Source organism: Terrapene carolina, unplaced genomic scaffold (assembly GCF_002925995.2).
Source record: "Terrapene carolina triunguis isolate 2854851 unplaced genomic scaffold, T_m_triunguis-2.0 Scaffold89, whole genome shotgun sequence".
In the NCBI taxonomy this organism is placed as follows: domain Eukaryota; kingdom Metazoa; phylum Chordata; order Testudines; family Emydidae; genus Terrapene; species Terrapene triunguis.
The window spans coordinates 33038531-33061151 of record NW_020664440.1 but is presented as its reverse complement, the minus strand read 5'-3'; the positions used below and the strand labels follow the sequence as shown (position 1 = coordinate 33061151).

The window sequence follows — 22621 nt, the reverse complement described above, 5'->3', positions numbered from 1 at the left end:
AATGGGTGGCAACCTGGTTCCATTGCAAAACTCTCATTACATCAATGGAACCACTGTGTTTTAATTTTTCCTGCATGAGACACCTGAACGTAAGTCTTACTTCATGCTACTGAAAAACCATTGAGAGTAGTTAGAACAATGTGACGCACCTTCCCCTTCTTTGGCGTTTCAATTTTTGTCAAAGCCTCTTTCGTATGCGCCTCCAGCAGGTCCAGATTTGGAATGGCGGGTGGCGGGCTTTCCTTTACCTTCTTTCCTTTCTTCTTCCCTTCTCCTTTGACTTTTGGAGTTTTGGGCGGTTTGGGAGGTTTGGGGGGCTTGGGCGGTTTAGGGGGTTTGGGGGTTTTCACAGCTTTTGGAGTCTTTTTTTTCGGAATTTTTTCTACGGGTGGCGGAGGGGGAGTCACTGGTACAGGCGACGGCACTTCCTGCTTCTCCACAGGACAGATTTCTTCTACTTTCACATTGGCACTCACTTCTGTTTTGTTGACTTTGAAAGCATTCTGTAGTTTGGCAGAACATGGAAACACATTCAGTTCCAACTTCAAGACCATTAGTTATTCTGCAGCATCTCCCCTTCCTCGTGGGAAATAAAACCCCAACACCTTCTTATAAAGATAAGGATGCTCATGTCCAGGCTGGACAGGAAACATAGGGGAATCCTCAGGGAGCCTATGGCTTTCCAGCATGCTCCTGCACTGTTCCCTCCCAGCTGCCACTGCAGAGGGTGTGGCCAGGTAAAAGGGACGAGGCTGGGGTTCCCTTACAACCAGCTGATCCCCACATCCCAGAACAATCCCTGGGAGCTGCTGACAGCCAGCACAGATTACAGGTGCTTCGATCTCCACCAGAGGCTGGACTGGTACTCAGGGGACTCAGGAATGGTAGCACAAAGATGCCATTAAAAAAAATGCACCACACTAAGGACTCCGGTGGGGTGATCCGCAGCCACTCTGGATAAACATACTAATTATCAGACTTATTTGTAAAGCTGCATTTGATTTTCTAAAGTATAGGGATGCTTGTTCCAAACAAGACCAGTCACATAAGCTATACTTCCATAAGCAGAAAGGCTGGTTTCGATTAAAGAAGCTAATATTAATTAACTACACTTTAAGATGCAGAGAGTCAATATTTCCTTAGTTTGGTCTCTGGGTTTTATTTTTCCTTTTCTTTTATCCAGAGAATTCCAATATGGAAAAAAAAAACTTGTGAAATTAGATGGTCTTGTGTTTAAAATGCAAATCAGACGTAACAGAATACATTTCAAATTAATTCAGATGTGATAAATGCAGCAGAACCATGTTTCACACCCCCAGGTAAAATAAGCAGTAAAAAGCTGCACAATTAAAATTAGCAGCTTCTGACTAATTAAAAAGAAATTATTTTCTGCTTAAGTTGCCATTCTGATTTTAGGTAAAAAGGCATAAAAGGAAGAGATAGATTTCAATGTCAGTGACTTAAGGCATGGGTAGGAAAGAGGTGGAGCAAAACTAAATGTCGGTCTCAAAACATGACAGAGCATAATAGTGCATCTGTGATTAAATATACGGGGCTATCTATTACTCTAGATACACTGTAGGACTCCCATCAATATCAATGGGTAGTGAGCATGTGTGTTAAGAGGCGTACTATATATGGCCTAGAGATTTAGGTGCCACGTTATTATTAATCATGTTTATTCCAGTAGTGGCTAGGGAGCCGTCGAGCTAGGCACTGTACAAACAGAGTAGCAGTAGACAGGCCCTGCCTCGAAGAGCTTACAATCTTAACAGAGAGTGCAGATGAAGGTATGGGAAGGGGTGTAACACACGAGCAAAGTGATCAATAGGATGGTGGCAAACATCACATTAGCTCCATGATTTTTTTGTGGGGGACTGGAGTGAGTTAGGTGGGGATTAGCTAAAGAGCACGTGAAGGGAGGGGGGTGAACAGGACAGAGCAGATGCGAAGAGGAAGGGGAGGAAAGAGGAGAATAAGGAGGAGCAGATGTGGATTGAGGCTGAGGAAGAGACTGGGAGGCAGGGTAAAAGGGGGTTTGGAGCAAACAGCCAATCAGCACAGGCGATCGAATGCCTTAACAACATCACTGTTCCTAAATTTCCCATTAATTTCCCTGATAGGAATGTAATGAGAAAGGGATTCACTTATTTCAATAATCCTCCATTTTATGCTGCAGTTTACGAAAAATGCATGATGTAGTTAATATTATGGAAAGAACACAAACCTCACTTAATCTTATTTCTTTGGCAAGGTCCTTGATAAGTTGTGCTGGTTTAAAATGTTCCGGAAGTTCATCTTCATGGTCGGCTAGAGCCTAAAACAAAACACAGCCACTGTGCTGTTTTCACATCCTTAATATTATTCTCACACACAATCAAAAGACTTGTCAACTGACCCATCTATATTTTTTCTATTTGTTCAAATCAAGTAACACAAACAACATTAGATGATTTCGTTCAACTAAGAGACAAATATGTTTTTACCCTGTCAGTGTGTTATTTCTGCTCCCTATGGATAACTACTTATAAAATCAATAGTTCTTTTCAGACAGTGTGTGTGATTTTACAGCTGTAGCACTTCCTTGCTTTCCTCCCTCTGTGCCTTCTTTTGATAAGTTCATTTCCTACAGCTTCACCCGGAAGACAGGGTAGAGAACATCTCAGAAGAATATCTTAATTGAGGATAATAGGTGAATCCCTTGCTGCCAGAGTGGGTTGGGAGCTAATGAAATTTGCACTCGCATGCCATGTTATAACATCCCAAGCTCTGATGTCAATAACTGCACCAGACCACTATAAATTATTACTTGTTTGCACATTTTTTATCCTACTATTTCACATCTGCTTACCAAGTTGACCAGTGCTTCACAACCAGGGGTACACCTACCCCTGGGGATATGCAGGTCTTCCAGGGGGTACACAACTCATCTAGATCAGTGTTTCTCAACCTGGGGGTTGCAGCCCTGGGAGGGTCACGGTACAGGTTCAGAGGGATCGCAAGTGCAGGGCTGACATTCAGGGGTGGCAAGCAGGGCAATTCCCAGGGCCACGCACCACAGGGGGCCACGCAAAGCTAAGTTCCATGCTTCAGCCCCGCCGCCTGGGGCTCAGGCTTCATAGATGCATAGATTCGTAGATTCTAGGACTGGAAGGGACCTCGAGAGGTCATCGAGTCCAGTCCCCTGCCCACATGGCAGGACCAAATACTGTCTAGACCATCCCTGATAGACACTTATCTAACCTACTCTTAAATATCTCCAGAGATGGAGATTCCACAACCTCCCTAGGCAATTTATTCCAGTGTTTAACCACCCTGACAGTTAGGAACTTTTTCCTAATGTCCAACCTAGACCTCCCCTGCTGCAGTTTAAACCCATTGCTTCTTGTTCTATCCTTAGAGGCTAAGGTGAACAAGTTTTCTCCCTCCTCCTTATGACACCCTTTTAAATACCTAAAAACTGCTATCATGTCCCCTCTCAGTCTTCTCTTTTCCAAACTAAACAAACCCAATTCTTTCAGCCTTCCTTCATAGGTCATGTTCTCAAGACCTTTAATCATTCTTGTTGCTCTTCTCTGGACCCTTTCCAAAACTGGCAAGTGAAAACCAGGCTCAGGTCTCACGCTGAAATGTAAGTTCAATATTTATATTCCAATTGATTTATTTTATACTTATATGGTAAAAAATGAGAAAGTTACTAAGGACCAAAGTTTGAACTCAGCATTAACCAGTCCTCCATTGCTGTGGGTTGATTGCATGCAAATAAGGCACAGACACCTAATTGATCTAAACTCTATGTACAAACTTGTGCCCTCCGTTGCTCACGCTCTGCTAAAACAGAGCCCAGTGTCTGAAAATCTGACCCTACATCTGTCAATCCTTGCTGCAGGTCCCCTAATTGTGACCCTACAGGTATGTTGTGATGTACTTGGAAATTCAGCAGCTAATCTTGGAACAAGTAAATCAATTCTATGTAGGAACAATTATGAAACGGTCACACCTTATATTAAGGTTCCAAATAGCTCATAAAGGATAAATCAATGAGTAAATGACAGCTTCATAAATTAATGAATTGTTATAGAATCCAACAGATCAAAGGGTGGCTTATTACCATGGCTTAAAACCATTAATAACATCTATTGATATACTTATAACCACCTATACCAACATACTACTCATGGCTGTGACATGCTTGTGACATCAATTAATCATTCATTAACCTTTTATAAACTATTTATAGATGGAAACAATATTAAGTGTGACCCATGAAATCATAATTGAACTTTAATGAGTTGCAGCAATATAAGTGAGGCGGAGTTGCTCTGACAATATGCATTCCTGATTACAATTCCTGTTGCTTTTCTTAGTTAGGAGCAAGAAGCCAAAGCAGAAGAAAACCAAAACTGACTGGAGCTAGAAATGCCACATCTCTGGATTGACCCGCTCCCTTCTCCTTTTCAGTTTGCATCTCTCTAAATGTTTGTCCTTGTGGGCACCACCAGAACCTGTGCACAGCCTTCTCTCTCTCAGAAGAGGAGTGCCCTGCCCCCTGAAGTTCCCAACAGTTGAGACGACTTCCACAGACAGACAGGATCATTGTAGTAGCCTCTTCAGAGACATTTGTAACTTCAGTATATTGTTAATATAAGTCTCTATATTGCCAGTAGGCACCACTCATTCATAAACTCTCCTCCTGACAAGTTTGCAGCGTGGCAGATATCTTTAACTCCTACACTAAAAGAAGGTCAGTATCAGGCCAGATGTTTAGCTGATGTAAATGAGAGTAGCACCATTGACTTCAATGGAACTGCTCTGATTTACGCCAACCAAGAAAAGATGTCAAGTAGTGTTTACATCGATGTATTTCTGACACTATCCTCAAGAAAAAAATGCATAAAATTCAAAACCAAAAGGAATTAGACCGATTAAAAGAAGAAAACAGTGATTACTGGGATCACTCATAACGGGGCTCCGCTTTAAAAAGGGTGTCCCTTAGAAACTAAGGGTCAGAGGACTGGTGATGGAATATGATGCCTTTTTCCTCTATATACAGTTCAACTATATACCAGGTCAGTAGTTTATGAAAGTTATCTCCATTTGACATTTGTTGGATGGTCTATGAGCAATGACTGGTGGTCTTACTTCTGCTCAGCAGACTTCATCGCAACACCATCAGCACAACTGACGCACAGTTGGCAGACTCATCAGAAAAGCCCAGGGCTGAATGGGCATGGAGACTGAACTAGCCTTGTACCTCTGCAAGTGGTTCCACTCAATCAGGGCTGAGCTACACTGGATGAGCAGACCATACCATTTGAGGAAACTTGCAGTGCTAGTGCTTCTATTGCTGCTGGTTTGTGATTAAACAGAGGAATTCTGCCTCCTCACTAAAGCTCCTGTCCTCTCACTTAACATTGGTGTAAATCAAGAGTAACTTCACAGAGGTCAGTTGAGCTACAACTGGTGTATTTGAGAGGCGATTCAGGCCTGGAAGGTCTCAAATCTTTTGAAGTCATCTCTAGCTCCAAGGCGTACAGCTTGTTGTCAATTCATTCTGGTTTTCAAGAAGCAGGGACAACTTCCCCTTTTCTGCACATAATTATATGCCTGACTTTTTTGTATCTCAGGCTACCAGCTGCTCCACTAATAATTTGAACCCCTATCTCCAAGAAACTAGGATTACTGATTTTGCTACATGGGTGCTATTTTTGTTCTTCTGTCCTCTTCTTTGTTCTTGCTACAACACAAACCAGTGAAACAGAATATTAAAAAGAAAGACATGTTCCTACCTGTTTTTTAGTCCACGACCTGAAAGCACCATTAAGAATTTTTGCCCCTTGGACTAAATGAGAAGGAGGCTGCTGCCCAGCTTTGTGCAAACCTAAGCAAAGGAAATATTCAATAATATTCAATCATGGCGGCCAATTTTCTATTTAAAATTCTTTATTAAAAAATGTCTAGCTGTGCACTGAGGTGGGAGGCGAGGGGGTGTTTGGAGCCAGTAGGATATACTCACTGAAACCAAATCATGGCTATAACTTCTATAGTAATAGGGAATGTATTTACTGTGCCATAATCCATTCCTCAACCAGCCTCGAGTCTGCTCTGTTCCTGTGCATTATGTCTCCATTTGAGTTTATAGCTGAAGTGAGTTGATTCCTAGTTAGCTCAAATTAGCTACCAAGTTTGTACATGCTAGTCTGGACACTCCACAAACCCTGGTCTTAGGACACAAATGTTTGTGGTTTACCTTAGTGCTCAGACTCCCATTGACTTTGGCAGACTTTAAATCAGGCCCTTACCTTGTGTGTCTGCTGCTCTCTTTTATTTCTGCTAGCATTAAATGATACTGTCAACAGTTCTGGTCACTCTGAATAAAAAAACTGGTATCTAAAATACTTCATTAAAGAGGGCTACCACAGATTAGATGCTTATAACATAACACACTGCTTTCATCATGCAAACAATTTATCTGTTCTTTTGGAGATATAAGGTTCCCCAAATAATTCTGCTTATTATAGTTTTGTTCATAGCTAAGTCACAAGGAGACCCCCTTGAAGTCCACATTAAGATGAAACTTTGGTCTTACTTATTTAAATTATATCCATTTATTTTATTTATTTAAAAAAATCTCTGTGTGCTTCTCTCTCTCCAGACCATGCTGTGACAAGAAATTAAGATGAAGAGCAAAATAATTACAGTAAATAAAACGTGTGTGGTGTGTGTGAGGTATCTATGTATATAATGTGTCTGTTAAATTTGAAGCCATCCAGTTCAGCAGCTCTTGTGCTCCCAGAAAATTTTACTATTCAGCTCTGTGAAGGTCACATTGACATTATCAAATGACCGGATTCTGCTGCCCTTACAACCAGGTAATTAGTACCTGGTTGCATAAGTAGCTCTATGAAAATCAGTGGAGCACTTGAGAAATGAGGCACTACTCAATCTAAGGTCGGCAGAATTTGGCACTAATTTAGACAAATCATAGGGCATGACTGCAAATCTGGCACTCAGCCGCTCTAGAAAAGCGATACTACCTTACAATGTAGTTGCCCTGTGATACAACTGGTGGGACCTTAGCTTTGTCTTCAACTCTGCTAAACTGCTTAGAGGCTTTAGCATAAATAAGAGACAGAGATAAGCTCCTCTCTGCACTACAAAATGTAATAATGCCTTTAAATGATTTGGGGGGAAATTACTGTATTATATGATGGTGACCTGACAATGGTTGTACTAGTAGGTCAGATAGGACCAAAATCAACAAGTACTTTCCAAATTTGTATATGTTCTTTTTAGCCTACACACCAGCTAAGCACATTTATCTTTACCTTCTGTTGATATCTTAGGTAAAACGCAAAGACTTGATTCTGCTAGATCAAAAACTGGTGATTTTGGCCTCTGTCCATCTTTTAGCTTGCACACCAATGGAAAATAATGGTAACTCTATCCTCACATAACTACAGCTGAGAAAACAGAGTGCATGGAACAGTGTTCTACCTTTGAATGTCTCCAGCAGATGCTTTCCCATATACCAACATGCCGTTTCAAAGTTTGGAAACTGGGTTAGGCTGACAATTTTCAACCGCCTTTCCACTTCGTACGCTCTGTGATACAAAGCAAAAATGCACTTTAAGTGTAACGGACTGCAAGCTACATTACAAGTGAAAAGAAAAGTATAGCTCATTGACACATTAGAATGCAAACATCTTATGGATTTATTTCCCAGATTTGTATTTTTTAATCAACTAGGCTGGAATCAATCCTAAAACACAACATTAAAATAATACAAGTAAAAAGAAACAGTAAATTAAGGATGGAAAATGGTCTCATTGCATGATTTGTCTGACCTCAGAACAGACCTTTACTTTACACTTGGTAAGGTCCCCAGCTGGGCAGCTAGAAGGCCATATTCAGAAGGGTGCACAGTGTGTTGTAAGGTACATCTCCCACTGTAATGTAAACATATCTCTTTTCTTCTGGTGCCCTCGTGCGTAAATTAAAACAACGTACTGTATGTCTACACTGCAACCGAGGAGTGTATCTACAGCATGTGTAGACATACCTAGCTAGCTCATAAACTGAGAGCAGTGAAGCCATGGCAGCACAGACTTCACAGCAGGCTATTACAAGCCCACTTGGAACCCTGGGTAATTACTAGGGCAGCTAACCCATGTTGAAGTCCATGATGCGACAGCCTCGTCGCTATTGGAATGTGAATTAGCTAGATCGGTAGCGTAGTCAAGGGTAAATATGGCTAAAGAGAGTTTACCCACTTACTTCTTGTTTGGGAAACATGGAGTTTAGTTTAGCTTAGTTCACCCACTTCTTTTTTTACCAGTACACTACTGAGCCAGATTGGAGCTACCCTGGATGTGTCTACACATGCTGCAATTACACCCCACAATTAAAGTGCAGACGTACCCTTAGAAACCCTTACATTTAATTAGATTGAGGGTAAATAATGTCTTGAGGAGTCTAAGTGTAAATCGGTTTAAGAAGGCAGAAGTGTCTAACTTTTGCATTGCTTCGAATTTGGCCCATAACATACACGGACATAAGTATTAAATATTCAAGCTAATTCTTAGACGAGAGTATGGCTCAATTCATGGTCTTTTTGACCTGTAAAGGAAATCTAAGTTCCTTACAACTAAAATTAGGTCTGAACCAAAATTTCAGATCCCAAATCAACAAATGATTCCAAATACAGAACCTCAATCTGAAATCAAAGTATAGATAAAGTTGATAAGGGAAAGCTGAAAACATAGACAAAGTACCTCATCTGCATTTCAACACTTAGGCTATGTAGAAAATGTCCCGCAAATGCTAGGCAGTCTACAGGTGTGAGAGTTGCATAAATCCAACCTGTAAAAGACAGAGAAATAAAGGAGACACTGAGTAAAACCCTGGAACTGTTATCATTGGTAACTTGTTAGCATGCTGCTGCAGTCTATGTAGTATCTTACTTCCTGTGTGGCCATCCAGATCATAGACCCATTTCAGCCCTTTTAGTGAGCAAGGGTTACGCTGTTGGAGGAAATAGAGTTGCACATGCTTAAATTAGGGTTGAATTAGCACCCACTGCTTTCATTGTACATAAGGACCTGATCCTGTAACCTGCTGAGAACCTTCATCTCCCATGAGAGTCTTGCTAATTCACTTGCAGCAAGATCAGAGAGAGAGAGAGAGAGAGAGAGAAGATGTTGCACAGATCATTCAGAGAGCTACTGTTTTATTGTTACTCTGAGAAACAGCAGTAATAGAACAGTACCTGTTTTCAGACCATCAAGTGTAAAAAACCCCAAGTGTAGACAACTCCTGATAAGGGCTTCAAGCATGGTGCTATGAACAGGTGTTTTCCAAATACTTATTTTCATACAAAAAGTTACTCCCACTTGAACCCCCTTACATAATGGATCCTGTAAACTGCTCTGTGTTTACTCCGCCAGACAGTTTCACATATGGTCATCAGGAAAACGCCTACTTTCTACTTTTTACGGTCAAAGCAAAATTCAAGTGTGTAATTAATTCTGACTACACAAAGAGAAAGAAATGGGGACACTCTGGATGCTGCCTGTAAAGCATGAGTACCAGGATTAATATTAATAATTGTTTGTGTTATGCAGCATCTAGACATGCCAACTCAAATAGGAGCCCCATTGTGCTAGGCACTGTATAAACAGCGAGAGAGAGAATCCCTGCCCCAAAGAGATGACTGTCTAAAGGGGGGAGGGGAACTGAGGCACGGGGAGGGAAGAGGCACAAGCAGGTCAGAGGTAGAGCCATGAATATAATCCAGATCTCATGAAACTCAATGCAGTGTCCCATCCACTGGACTATGCTACCTCTCATCAGGCTGCATCTCTATAAAGATGGGGGTTGACAAAGCAAAATCTACCATCCCCAATCTGCAGCTAGGGTTTGAATGTATAGTGCAGCATTCAGTACATGGGCCGCCTATGGGCTGGAGTACAACAATGGCCAGAGACACAGACCCTTAGCTCCCCAGTATCATAGGAAAATAAGGACTCTGAAAAGGACTTAGGAGTCTAAGGGTGTGTCTACACTGCAATAAGAGACCAAGGGCAATGGTGGCTGACTCAGACTCGCAGGGCTTAACATTGCAGTGTAGATATTCAGGCTCAGGCTGGCACTTGGCCTCTGAGACCCCATGAGGAGAGAAGGTCTCAGAACCAGGGCTCCAGCCATAGGCGCCGACTCCGTGGGTGCTCGAGGGCAGGAGCACCTCAGGGCTGGAGCACCAATGGGGGGACAAGCCTTAAAGTCTACACTGCAATTTTTAGACCCGCAACCCCGAGACAGCTGACTCAGGCTCTGAGACTCGGTTCCGCAGACATACCGCAGTGGCCAAGCAACTCAGGATGAGCTCCCAAGTACAATGCTGTGGCAACAAGGGCTTATGGAAACCCTGGATGTATAAACAGGAGAGTAGCGAGGAGGAGTACAGAGGCAATTTTACCTCTGTAGACGGTGTTGGTGAGAATACGGAGTACTGAGAATATTGGAATACTGAGTACAGTTCAGTGTCCACATTACAAAGGACGTTGAACAACTGGAGATGGTGCAGAAAAGAACCACAAAAATCATTTGTGGGCCGGAGAAAGGGCCTTACAGTGAAGGACTTCCAGAGTGCAATCTGTTTAGCTTCTCAAAAAGAAGATGGACAGATGACTTGATTACAGTATATAACTAAGTACTTTCACAGGGAGAAAACACAAGGTACTAAAGGGTTCTTTACTCTTGTGGAGAAAGGCAGAACAAAAACTAATGGCTGGACACTGAAGTCAGACCAATTCAAATTAGAAATAAGGCACCAATTTTTAATAGTGAGGGTCAGGGCCGGCTCTGGCTTTTTTGCCGCCCCAGGCAAAAAAGCCTCCGGCCGCCCCCCGCCCGTCTGGGGGGGGGGGGCGGCCGGAGCCCCGGGGGGAGGGCGGCGAGCCCCGGCGGGGGCTCCGCTCTCCCCCCGGCAGCCGGGGGGAGGGCGCCGGGGGGGAGGGCGGCCAGAGCGCCGGGGGGAGGGCGGAGAGCCCGGCCGTGGCCCCGCTCTCCCCGGCGGCAGGAGCGCCCCGCCGCCCCCCTCCAGGTGCCGCCCCAAGCACAAGCTTGGTGGACTGGTGCCTGGAGCCGGCCCTGGTGAGGGTCATCATCCACTGGAACATTCTACAAAGGGAAGGGAGGGATTTTGCATTTTTTTATATCTTCACGTCAAGACTTGATGCCTTTCTAGAAGACATACTGTACTTTAGCCAAACACGTGACTGGGCTCAAAACAGAGGTGACTGGGGGAAATGTAACGGCCTGTGCTATACAGGAGGTTAGACTGGATGATCTGATGTTCCCTTCTGGCCTTCATAAACTCTCTGAATCTATTAATATTCTCTTGAATCATTTCTGGTGTCTTAATTCATGACAGAATGCAATGCAACTCATTTTAGGATGTGTAATACAAATATTAACATCATATATATTATATTAAAAAGAGATTTCTTCAGAGCTGCTAGGTAGTTTTATAGAAATTCTTATTAATGAAATTAAGGCCTCTAAATATCTCTTTTCAATCTGAATATTTCTGTTTCACAGAACTGTCCAAATTAGTGATGGAAGAAACTTAATAGATCGCTTAGTCCATCCCCGTAACAGTGCAGGGTTGTCCCCTGTGGTATATTTTCTAATGCTTTGTCCAGTCCCGTTTTAAATGTCTTCCATCACTGCCTTTGGGAGGCTTTTCAACAGAGTAATAGATTTCACCCTTAGAAAAATGTTCCTGATGTTCAGACAAAACACTCCTTTGCTTAACTCAATCCAATTACTCCTAGATCATCCTAAATAATTCCTCTCTCTCTCTCTCCCGGGAGTTTACTCCTTTTAAATATTGGTACAGTACAATATTCTCTGGCCAGAGTCTGCTTTCCTTTGCACCTCCACAGCACTAGGGAAGTCAACACTATAGAACTGGTCAAAATTTTGCAAATTTCACAGGGGGGACTGCATGCCCCATGGAAGTTCTGCTTCTCTACCTTCACTCCTGATTCAGAAAAGCATGCATAAGTGTTACCTTGCATGAGTGTGTTTTCCCAGATGGTCCGGGGGGTAGCGTGCTAGCAATAGATTTAGGAGACCCAGGTTCAATTCCCAGCCCTGCCACAAACTCTGTGTGTGACCCTGGGAGAGTTGTGTAGCTGCTATGTCTCAACCCCTTATTGGGAAAATACTTTTCTACCTCACAGGGGTGTTGTGAGGATAAATACTCTATAGATCATGAGGTGCTCAGACCCTATGGTAAAGGGGGCTAAACAAATACCTAAAATAGACAGATTTCCTGCACTGGAGCCTCTGTTAATTCTTCCTCTCTCCCCATCCTTTTGGCATGGAAAACAGAGAGGAACATGGAGCTCAGTTAGAGCAGAATATTCGCTGCACATCATTGAAATGACAGACAAGTAATAAGGATCTCTGGTTTAAATTACAATAATATCTGCTGTACAGCATGCACCATGTAAATGACAATAAAGCAAGGCACACAGAATCTGTGCTTCATCTGATGAGGTCAATTGAGTAACTACATGAAATACCATTTTTCCCCAGAGAAGAGAATAATTTATAATTAGGCAAAGCTTGCACGCACAAAGCAGCACTTGTTTTTAATATTCCAGGGAATACTCTACACAGATCACCTTTAGCAACCTACTCACCTGATGGGATAAAGAGCGTTTGTCCTTGCTTAACTGTGCATTTATAACATTTATCCACTTGGTCTGCAAAAAACATCTCACTGTGATTTGCTGCTGACTGCCAGCGTTCATACAGGGAAATGTTTGCAGAGGCCGGTTTGATGAGATAAAATATCTTTTCTCCCTGAATTGAAAAAAAAAAAATGCAGTTAGCAACAAACATCCAAACCAAATGAAACTGCAACAGAGTGGCTGTTGGACCGCATATTTTAACACTATTTAAATAAGATTTGCTAGACGATTTTGGATAGAATCCTGGTATAGAAACACGACAGAAAATGGGATCACATACAGTCTAAGAAGTTTTTTTAAAAAGGATCATGTGTTTATATATAAACCTTTACAAAGTTCATTACTAGTAGATAATTGCTCAGACTTTGGGATCGTATTAGTGACAGATGGAAAAGACCTACTGTATCAGAGTAACAGCAGAATATAATAATACTAATAATATTTAGCATTTATAAAAAGATTTAAATTTAGAAAGTACTGCACAAACATTAACTAATTAATCCTTAAATTAGAGTTCTCTGAAAGAGAAAATTTAGACAATTTATACATTATGGGCCATATCCTTGGTGTAAACTGGCCCAGCACCGACTAATGGCGCTACACTGATTTACATCAGTTGAGGACCTGGCCCTATATTTTTATTACTGTTAAACTTTATCTTAGCCAAAGAGCTCAGAAGTGTTTGATGATGGTCTAAGAATTGAACTGGTTATTAAATAGGAAGTAAAATGTAACTCCTTACTTTCAGCACGTGGTACCAAGCCGATGCCCCTCCAGAGTCTATGTGAAAATCTGTGTAGCTGTCCTTCACGCATATCAGGCAGTACTTGGTCACTTTTGGTTTTCCCAGCAGAGCATCATCGGGCCAATAATTCTCCACCCAAGACAGCTTTTTAACAATGTCTGGTGGTTCTACAAAACTGGACATTCTTAACAGAGGGGATAAAAAACCTTTTTAATAATGATCAAAATAACCATCATGTACAGAAAAGAAGGGCCGGATTCTGATCTGTTACATCAATCTGAATCTGGAGTAACTCCATACCTATCAATGGAGTTATTCTGAATTTAGAGCAAAGTAATTAAGATCAGAACCTGATCTGGAATATTTCAGGCATAAGGAAACTATACTTTTACAATAAGCTGAAAAATGTTCACAAGCAGAAGTTGGTGAGGTTTAAATCTCTTCATGAAACATGCTGATCCTTTACTGGTCTGTGAACTTGTGCTGTTGGCATTATTAATGTTGTTTAATTAGCTCCTGGTTTACAGTGTCAATATTGTGATGTTTAGGTTTAGTGATCGTATGGTGGCATACAGTGGATGTGTTACTTTTTGATCTCACGGATTGGAGGAGTCCTGGTGGGCTGAGAAATCACTCCTTTTCTTGGCAAAGTAAGCTGGCCATTCTTAATACAATTAATGAGGGCTTGAGCCAGTTCTGGTCTCAGTGATGTCTCAAAAACTTCAAATGAGGAGAAAGTGTTATTCAGGGAGATCATCCAAGCATATTCAATCACAAGTTGACATGAAGAACTGAAAAAGTGACTATGTAATGCTGGAACTAAATTAACCTTTTACTTAAACCAGGTCAATACTTAGAAGAAATATTTGTTTTTCCAACACACGGCACTTTAAAATGTCACTTAAATGAGAGCATCTGAACATCAATCTAAAATTATATGCTCCCGTTTGCCAGGCATGTATCATTTATGTTCATCGTCAGAGCCTGTAACATAGTTCCAGTTAAAATGGCAGGGAAAGATGGAGTTTGAGATTCAATTAAAATGTCACTGTCTTTGTTAAGAAATAAAATATTTGGTAGTTGATGTCTAAATCAGCAGCATATGAGTGATGGCTCCAGCAATCTTGAGAATAAAAGACCTCCCATCATTGTTGTCTCTTAAAAGTGGAAAGCTGTAAAATCCCTATTGAAAATTATTGAACTCTGAAATTACTTTAGATTCTTTATGTGGAAACAAGCTTAAATCACTAAAACAATAAATACAAGAGAGCACAGGCGAGAAAGCTCTGGATATTAAAAGAAATGAACTTGCAATTATCTTTCAGCCTTTTTCTAGTCTGTGTTAATTATTATTGTTTTTTTTTTTCCTTTTCAGCAAGATGGAATGTTCTTCTAAAATCATAACTGTTTATTTTTCTGCTGGAGCGCATCATTTTCTCTGTAGTGATGTGGTCTTTATAAAGGGTCCTTTTCCCCAGTGACATTTTCTTTATACATGTCTAGATTACCCAGAAGGAGTATAAGGTTTAGGATAGCATAAATTCATCTCCCCCACTGAAGCTACTCCTGGGGTATAATCTCACTCCAAGTCCTGAATATGGTTGTATAAACCAAAAAAACCAGTAATTTGTACTTTCAGGTATAGAGGGGACTGTTAAGAGCCTGAAACACAACATGAAACACAGTGCAGAATGGGAGATTCCCCACCTCCGAGGTTTATAAAACTGAAATTCATTCAATCACTAAATTTTGCAGCTAGCTTCAAATCAGTGCTATAGCAGGAACACATATTCAGGGACAACTAACAAACACCTGTGCTCAAGTCAGTGTCACTGTCACATAAGGTCAACATCAGGATGGACCTGGAGTCAAAGAGGTAACAGATTACCTGCAAACACTGAAGCAGAGTCATTCACACCATCCACAAAATCCCCAGACTATATTCACTTTAACCCTGTTCTCATTATACTCTGAACTAAATTAAACCAGAATAACTCCAATGTATATTGTTTAATCCATTTGGAGTTGCGCTGAATTTGTACCAGTGTACTGAAATCAGAATCTGGTCCAATGTCTACAGGTGCCTAGGATGGCTTTACCAAACATCTATCAAACATCAACATTTTAGTACTGTGCTCTTGGAGACACTCACAAAAATATAATAAAGGAAAACAGACTGAGGGTAAAATTTTCAGAAGTGCCAACGTGACTAAGGAGTCCAAGTTCCACTGACTCTCAGGTGCTATGGATAATTTTATTTTACAGCAGATTTCCAAAGACCATTTGCCCCTTTTTCTTCCGGCTTTGTTAATTTAAAAAAAAAAAAAGCCTGAAAGTGCATTTTGCTCCTGCAAGGTTCAGTACTGTGGTAAGCTCAATTCAAGAGGCAAAAAGACTTCAGCTCAACGCTTTATCAATAGTACAAGATCTTTATTTGCTCTCTCTTGTTTTGAAGTGAAGAATTGCCTGTGACGATCCACATGGCTGATAGGTTGGGATGCATTATCACTAATGTTGTTTATTAATTTTACACTGATAATGTGCTTGGTGCTGTACTCCATGCAAAAATAGAGCCTTGTCCAGGAGAGATCTTACATTTGTAACTTTTCTCTAATTACAGTTTTTACATCACAGAAGATCCCTATCGTGTCAGAAACAAGCTTGGAAAACGAGACCTCCCCCACCCCTTCATCCCTTGAGAAGTTCATGTGGAGGACTTGGTTAATCTACACATCTCTCTACAGTTTCATTGTGCCTTTGCCTTATCTCTTTTTTTGTCCTCCTGCCAATATTTGACTTGTTTCATATAAGTATCCAATGTGATGTCAGACATGCATCAATAATGACGGTCCACTGCCTCATGCCTAGTGTAGCCATGTGCAAAGTGGCTGTGTGATGCGCCTGTTTTTATCGGTAGCATGTTATGGTCTAAGGCTTTGTCTACATGGGAAAAAAATTTGGTATAACTGAAGGTGTGAATTTAAGCTATCATTACACCAGTATAACTCCCCAGGTCACTTTCAGTTTAGCTTACATCACTTGGGAAGGAGTTTAAGCAACACTGAAAAAAGCCACTAGTATACTAGAAGATGTCCACATGGGGAGTTATTGCAGCATAACTATATCTCATTGGTATAACTGGTAAAACTTTCCCATGTAGACACGCCCTAACTGACCACACAAGGGGCAAGGCGGTGGAGAATCAGATCCACTGTGAAATCAGTATGTTGAGGCCACAGCACCTCCTCCTGCAGAGAAACCTGCGGGAGAGGCCAGAAGGGACTCAAATCTCATGGAGCTTTTAGGACACCATACTCTACAGGGGGCGTGGTTCCAGGGTCCATGGAATGGGCTAGTCAATTATTTCCTCTTACCTTGTATCTGAAAATTCCAAGTTAGTTACATTGAGAACTCTTTTCCTGTTGGTACTGTAGTAGTAATCAACAAACTCCTTCAGCTTCATCTTACAGTCTTTCTGTTTGGTGACATCAGTGACATCAACACTTCTTTCTGGTCCTAAGAAATTAATGCCAAGAGAAAATGGGAGTTTTAGATCACTAGGAATGCAGGATTGGACCCATTATGTACAATGAGTGGGTGAGTTAAAGTTTCTAGAAGCACCTTAACTTCTGCATTTCCCAACTGTTTCATGTTTACCAGTGTAATCTTAAGATTATATTAACAATAACTTTTGTACTTATCTCCTCTGAGCTTTTCATTTTAAAAGATTTTATCTGAAAAAGATTAGTGTTAGGTTAGTTTTAATCTCTCTACTTATTTCATTGTGGAATTTCCACAGTAGCATAATCAAAATCATATGGAAATCCACAATGAAATAGCTCTGCAAAACTAACCCTATGTGATTAACTAACATTTACATTTTCCTATCGTACCGTATATTACAAGGACAGTAGGGATATTATACAGCACAACTGATTTTCCAATTGTTTCTTATTCCCATTATTTTTCTAATAAATTTTCAATTTGGCAAACTGAAATAAATGTTAGCTATCAACAAAGATCGGCCATCTAACATTGTTCCCATTTCTAAAGTACAGTCATTTGGAATAACAGGTGCACCTAAAAGAGGCTTACTTTCTCTAGTTTATTTTGTTAAAACTACCAAAAAATTCATCTTTTCCCACACACAGAAAACAAGTCACCAGAACTTCCATTCTGCATTTCATCTAAAAGAAATTGGACCTGATTCAGAACTCCAGTGATAACGCTAACCAAGAGTAATTCGATGGAAGCTGGTGGAGCCAGGGCCGGCTCCAGCATTTCTGCCGCCCCAAGCAAAAAAAAAAAAAAAAGCCACGATCGGCGGCGGCAGTTCAGCGGCAGGTCCTTCGCTCCTAGAGGGAGTAAGGGACCTGCCGCCCCCGAATTGCCGCAGGTGCCGCCCCTCTCCCTTGGCCGCCCCAAGCACCTGCTTGTTAAGCTGGTGCCTGGAGCTGGCCCTGGGTGGAGCTACAACAGGGTAAAAATGGTGTAAGTGCAGGAAGAGTCAGGCCCAGGCTCTAACAATCCTTAATGAGTGCCCATTTTTAAGTCAACAAGTTACCATTTTCTCTATTTTGCTGTCCTGAAAAGCGACCCTACTGTTCTATATTTCAGTGGAGTTTAAATGTGTAGCCTTAATTTTCTCTCCCAATATCCCTGTTTATAGCTTTCACATTTGGGCAGATATAGAATAAATCAGTTCTTTAGTCACAACACGGCTTTTAGTGCATAATGCCAGCACAATAACAACTTGTCTGGCTCTTTAGTTTTCACAAATTACTTTCTCCTCTGCTGCTTCTTAAATAGACTCTTCTATGGCCTATGGAAAACCTTAGAAACAATGGGCTAAATTCATCCTTGGTATAACCCCATCAAAGCCAAATTACACTAATGTTACACCAGAAATTTGTTTTGTCCCATTCTCTATAGAAACCAGTTCCAGCTTGCACATTAAATAGCCTGTGTTCCTCTACTCTGACTTTTTATTAGAGAGCTTTTTGTATGTAGGGAGGGTGGATTGTTTTAGCTAGAGGCTGGGAGAAAGCCAGCAGATGCTAAGGAGCACTCAGGTCAAACAATAAAATCTGCTAAGGACAGCAGATGGACAAGTAAAAATGTGCTTCCAGTAGACTAGAGAGGATGGAAATTACGGTAAACTAAAGGCTATTTTAATACACTGTTGTTCGTGCAACTATCTCACTGAACACAACCATTACAACTATGGACATGTTACGGGAAGAAGGTGTGAGGCTGTGGAGGGACAGCAGACATGGAGAAACACCAAAGGCTGATAACAGTACATGTTAATACACTAGTTGGCAGCTAATTGATTATAGTGGAGAAGGGGCAGATTTTGCAGTATTGATAAGGCGGGATGGAGGTGCAGAGTCATGGCAGAGGAGAGGAGGGAAAGGAAGCAAGTGGGGTAGCAGAGGGACTGGGTGAGGTGGAAGGGCAGACAAGAGTCTGGAGGTAGATGGAGGAATGAGGGCCTTGAAGGCAAGGAGAACAAATTTTGCAGTGGTTACAGAGCTCCTTCAGAACGGCTCCACGTGATCACTCTGAGGTGGGTGCTGAAGAGGTCTGAACAGGCTGGAGTCTGGAGAGAACTTGAGGAAGTCAACCAGATGAGCGGGAAAGTGATACAGCAGGAGAATATCACCAAATTAATGCAAATGATCAAAAGCAATAGAAACCACAAAAAGCCTAACAATACTGACTGCTATAAAGCTAAACTGAGCAAGCTGGAATGCCTCGTACGGGCAGAGGACCTCAGTCTAGCTGTATGTCTGATACATGGTGAGATGGTAGTAGTCAGCTAGGACTAGGGCTGTCAAATGATTAAAAAAATTAATCGCCATTTTAATCACACTGTTAAACAGTAATGGAATATTTAAATTAATTATAAATATTGTGGGTGTTTTTCTACATTTTCAAGTATATTGATTTCAATTACAACACAGACTACAAAGTGTACACTGCTCACATTATGTTATTATTTTTATTACAAATATTTGCACTGTAAAAAAGAAAACAAAAGATAGTACAATCTACAAGTCAAAGCATGAAGGGGCATACAAATGTTTAACATATCTGGTACGTAAATACCTTGAACACCGGCTACAACAGTGCCATGCGAACTTCTGTTCTCACTTTCAGATGACATTGTAAATAAGAAGCGGGCAGCATTATCTCCCGGAAATGTAAACAAACTTGTTTGTCTTGGCGATTGGCTGAACAAGAAGTAGGACTGAGTGGACTTATAGGCTCTAAAGTTTTACATTATTTTGTTTTTGAGTCCAGTTATGTAAAAAAAATAATTCTACATTTGTAAGTTGCACTTTCACGATAGAGACTGCACTACAGTACTTGTATGAGGTGAATTGAAAAATACTATTTCTTTTTTATTTTTTTACAGTGCAAATATTTGTAATCAAAAATAATAATATAAAGTGAGCACTCTACACTTTGTATTCTGCATTGTAACTGAAATCACCATATTTGAAAATGTAGAAAAACATCCAAAAATATTTTTAACAATGCAATTAAAACTGCAATTAATTGCAATTAATTTTTTTAATCGAGTTAATTTGTTTTGAGTTAATCGCATGAGTTAACTGCGATTAATTGAAAGCCCTAGTTAGGACATGGTTTGGAGAACCAATTTCTCAATATCATGACGACTGCTTCTTGGAACAGAGTGCTCTGCAGTGCAACAGAAAAGAAAAGCCTTGCTCTCACTCTCTCTAACACAGGATTTGCCCAGGAAACAATTGTGGTTTAACTAGTAATTAAAAGCTACCACTGTGTAATGAAGTTTGGGAGCCTTGCAGTATGAGGGATGACAACAACATTTTACATTTAGCGCAGTTCTAATTTTAAGACAAAATGTATTGCAAACTAGCACACCACTTAAATGCAACCGATTCTGGACGGAGGGTGGCAGCCAACCAGCACACAGAACTGCACTACAGTGGGAAGAGAAATTCACTGAGCAAACTCTTACCATCATTTTATAGAAAGTGCCAAAGAATCTCTAGGGCCAGCCTCCTCACACCTTGTGAGGTCACTTTGCCTGCACAAAGTGGTTGTAAAATGCTACCTGATCCCAATGGAAGTATTTCACACCCACTTTGTACAGGTATGAATGTCTGCACAAGGGGTAAAGCAATGTAGAATCAGGCCCTTAAGGACAGAACCTTGACCCTACTGAGCATCCTTTTCACTACTCCAGTAGCACAAAGCAGCCTTAAAGTTGGCCTAATTGTGCAACTCGGGGATCCCTAGGGGCAAGGGGTGTGCCAGTGAGTTGAGGGGGGCATGACCAAGGCTTGCTGCATTCCAGCAATCCCCAGATACTGCAACAGCCATTTGGGCCACTATAGGTTGCAGGAAGACAGAGAAGCCTTTGGCGGTTGCTATAGCTTATGCAAAAAGGCCAAACTGGATCCCACGGCCCTGGAAATCTGAGGAGTACAAAGGTGGCACACAGACACCATTGCCCCTCCCCACAGGGTCATGCACCAAACCCAGCTCAGCCAGACCCAAACATCAGGGCCAGCATGTCTAGGCAGGTCAGATGAGATCTTGATTTTTAAAGAAGACCTGTGTTTATCCCCTTTTTCCTTCCTGATGACGTTTAAGAAGGCCTGAAATTATTTTATCATCATTTCCCCCCCCCCCATTTGCTTTTTTTGACAAATGCCAGTGATATTATGGGCCTAATCCACTGATTTACTCCTGCTGAGGATCTGGCCCATCAAATCTCACCTTCCCTCAGAGAAGCAGACGATGAGTAGGGAGGGAGGGGGGAATCACTCAAAGAGTTCTTCCCCCAAGCATTTGTCAGGAGCTTCATTTAAATAAGTAACAAAAACCAAAGAGGCCTGATTCCCTGCTGGTTTACTCCAGTTTTACACAGATGCAACGGTGCTGATTATGTACAATGGGGGCAGAGAGAAGAGGGGAGAAGGAGCAGCCACGGACCAGTCACCCTTTGATCTGGGCATCAGGGCTGGCTGAGCATTCAGGAAGGAGTACCTCTGATCCTGGGAAGTGAGCAGCTGTGTGAGCACTCTCCCACCTGGCTGTGCAGCTCTGCCCTTGACAGGGTGAGGCTGAAATGGCATGACTGAAAGCAGCAGCAAACAAAATATTACACCACTTTCTAGACAAATACGTACCGACGTAGTTTTCAACGTCGCTGACGTAGAATGTAGGTGCGGGTACCGCTAAGCCCAAGCCATCCTTCTTCGGAACCAGGATAGGTTCTGTGAATCCATTTTCTTCCAAGTACTCTGTTGTTAGCTGGCTTCCGGTCACTTTGACTACCACATCTTCAGCACTAGAAACACAAACACAGCTAAGATATTTCACATCCAAATTCAGCATCTTTTTTATTTCTTTACTGAAAGGATAAGCACACCATTATATACAAGTTGCTGTAAGCAATAAGATGCCACTGATAACTTATCCCTTGTATCTCTTGCTTTGTTTAATCAGGTGGCTTGATATTTTTGAAGCAATTCAAAACAATGTCCTTGGCTTCTACTTATATTGACAAAATGCTGGGATTTTCAAAGGAGCATATGGTAGTTAGGTGCCCAAATCCCATTAAAACTCAATGGAAACTGAACACCTAACTCCCTTAGGCACCTTTAATAGTGTAATGTGACTTTTGCTATTGGAAACTATAAACAATACGAAAGAAGTCATGGTTCTACTGAAGTCAGTGTGTCAAATAAAACTGAATATGAATTTTGTATGCTGGATCTTATGACTGCCAGTTTAATATCTCATCCCATTATATATATAAGTACATGTATTCAAAGACAGTCAAAAGCACATTCTTTCAACAGCAAGTAGCTGTGTGTATGTTTTATATATCTTGCTAGCTAGCTCTGTCTCTCTTTCTCTCTCTCTCTCACACACACACACACGTTTACTTGTTTTGTTTATCCAACAATTCTAACTTACAACTTTTCCCTGATAATTTTAATAGACAAATTCTTCTTTCAGTTCCAGGCGAGGGTTTAATTCTGCCCAGTAACTGTAGTCAGTTATTCACTGGTCACAAAAGGTAAGACTTTGTATGTTGCAACTAAAATTA

At 41.3% G+C, this 22621-nt stretch overlaps 1 protein-coding gene across 1 annotated transcript in view; it reads right to left on the bottom strand.

The window, feature by feature from the left end:
• PHF2 (PHD finger protein 2) overlaps positions 1-22621 on the bottom strand; it is a 146651-nt gene that overhangs the window by 32622 nt on the left and 91408 nt on the right. The window contains exons 4-12 of the mRNA XM_024199491.3: positions 21696-21856; positions 16884-17025; positions 13507-13693; positions 12714-12876; positions 8775-8862; positions 7498-7604; positions 5790-5881; positions 2228-2317; positions 150-503 (exon numbers count right to left, since the gene is read on the bottom strand). Coding sequence (XP_024055259.1) covers positions 150-503; positions 2228-2317; positions 5790-5881; positions 7498-7604; positions 8775-8862; positions 12714-12876; positions 13507-13693; positions 16884-17025; positions 21696-21856 — 1384 coding nt within the window. The remainder of the gene's footprint in view (positions 1-149; positions 504-2227; positions 2318-5789; positions 5882-7497; positions 7605-8774; positions 8863-12713; positions 12877-13506; positions 13694-16883; positions 17026-21695; positions 21857-22621) is intronic.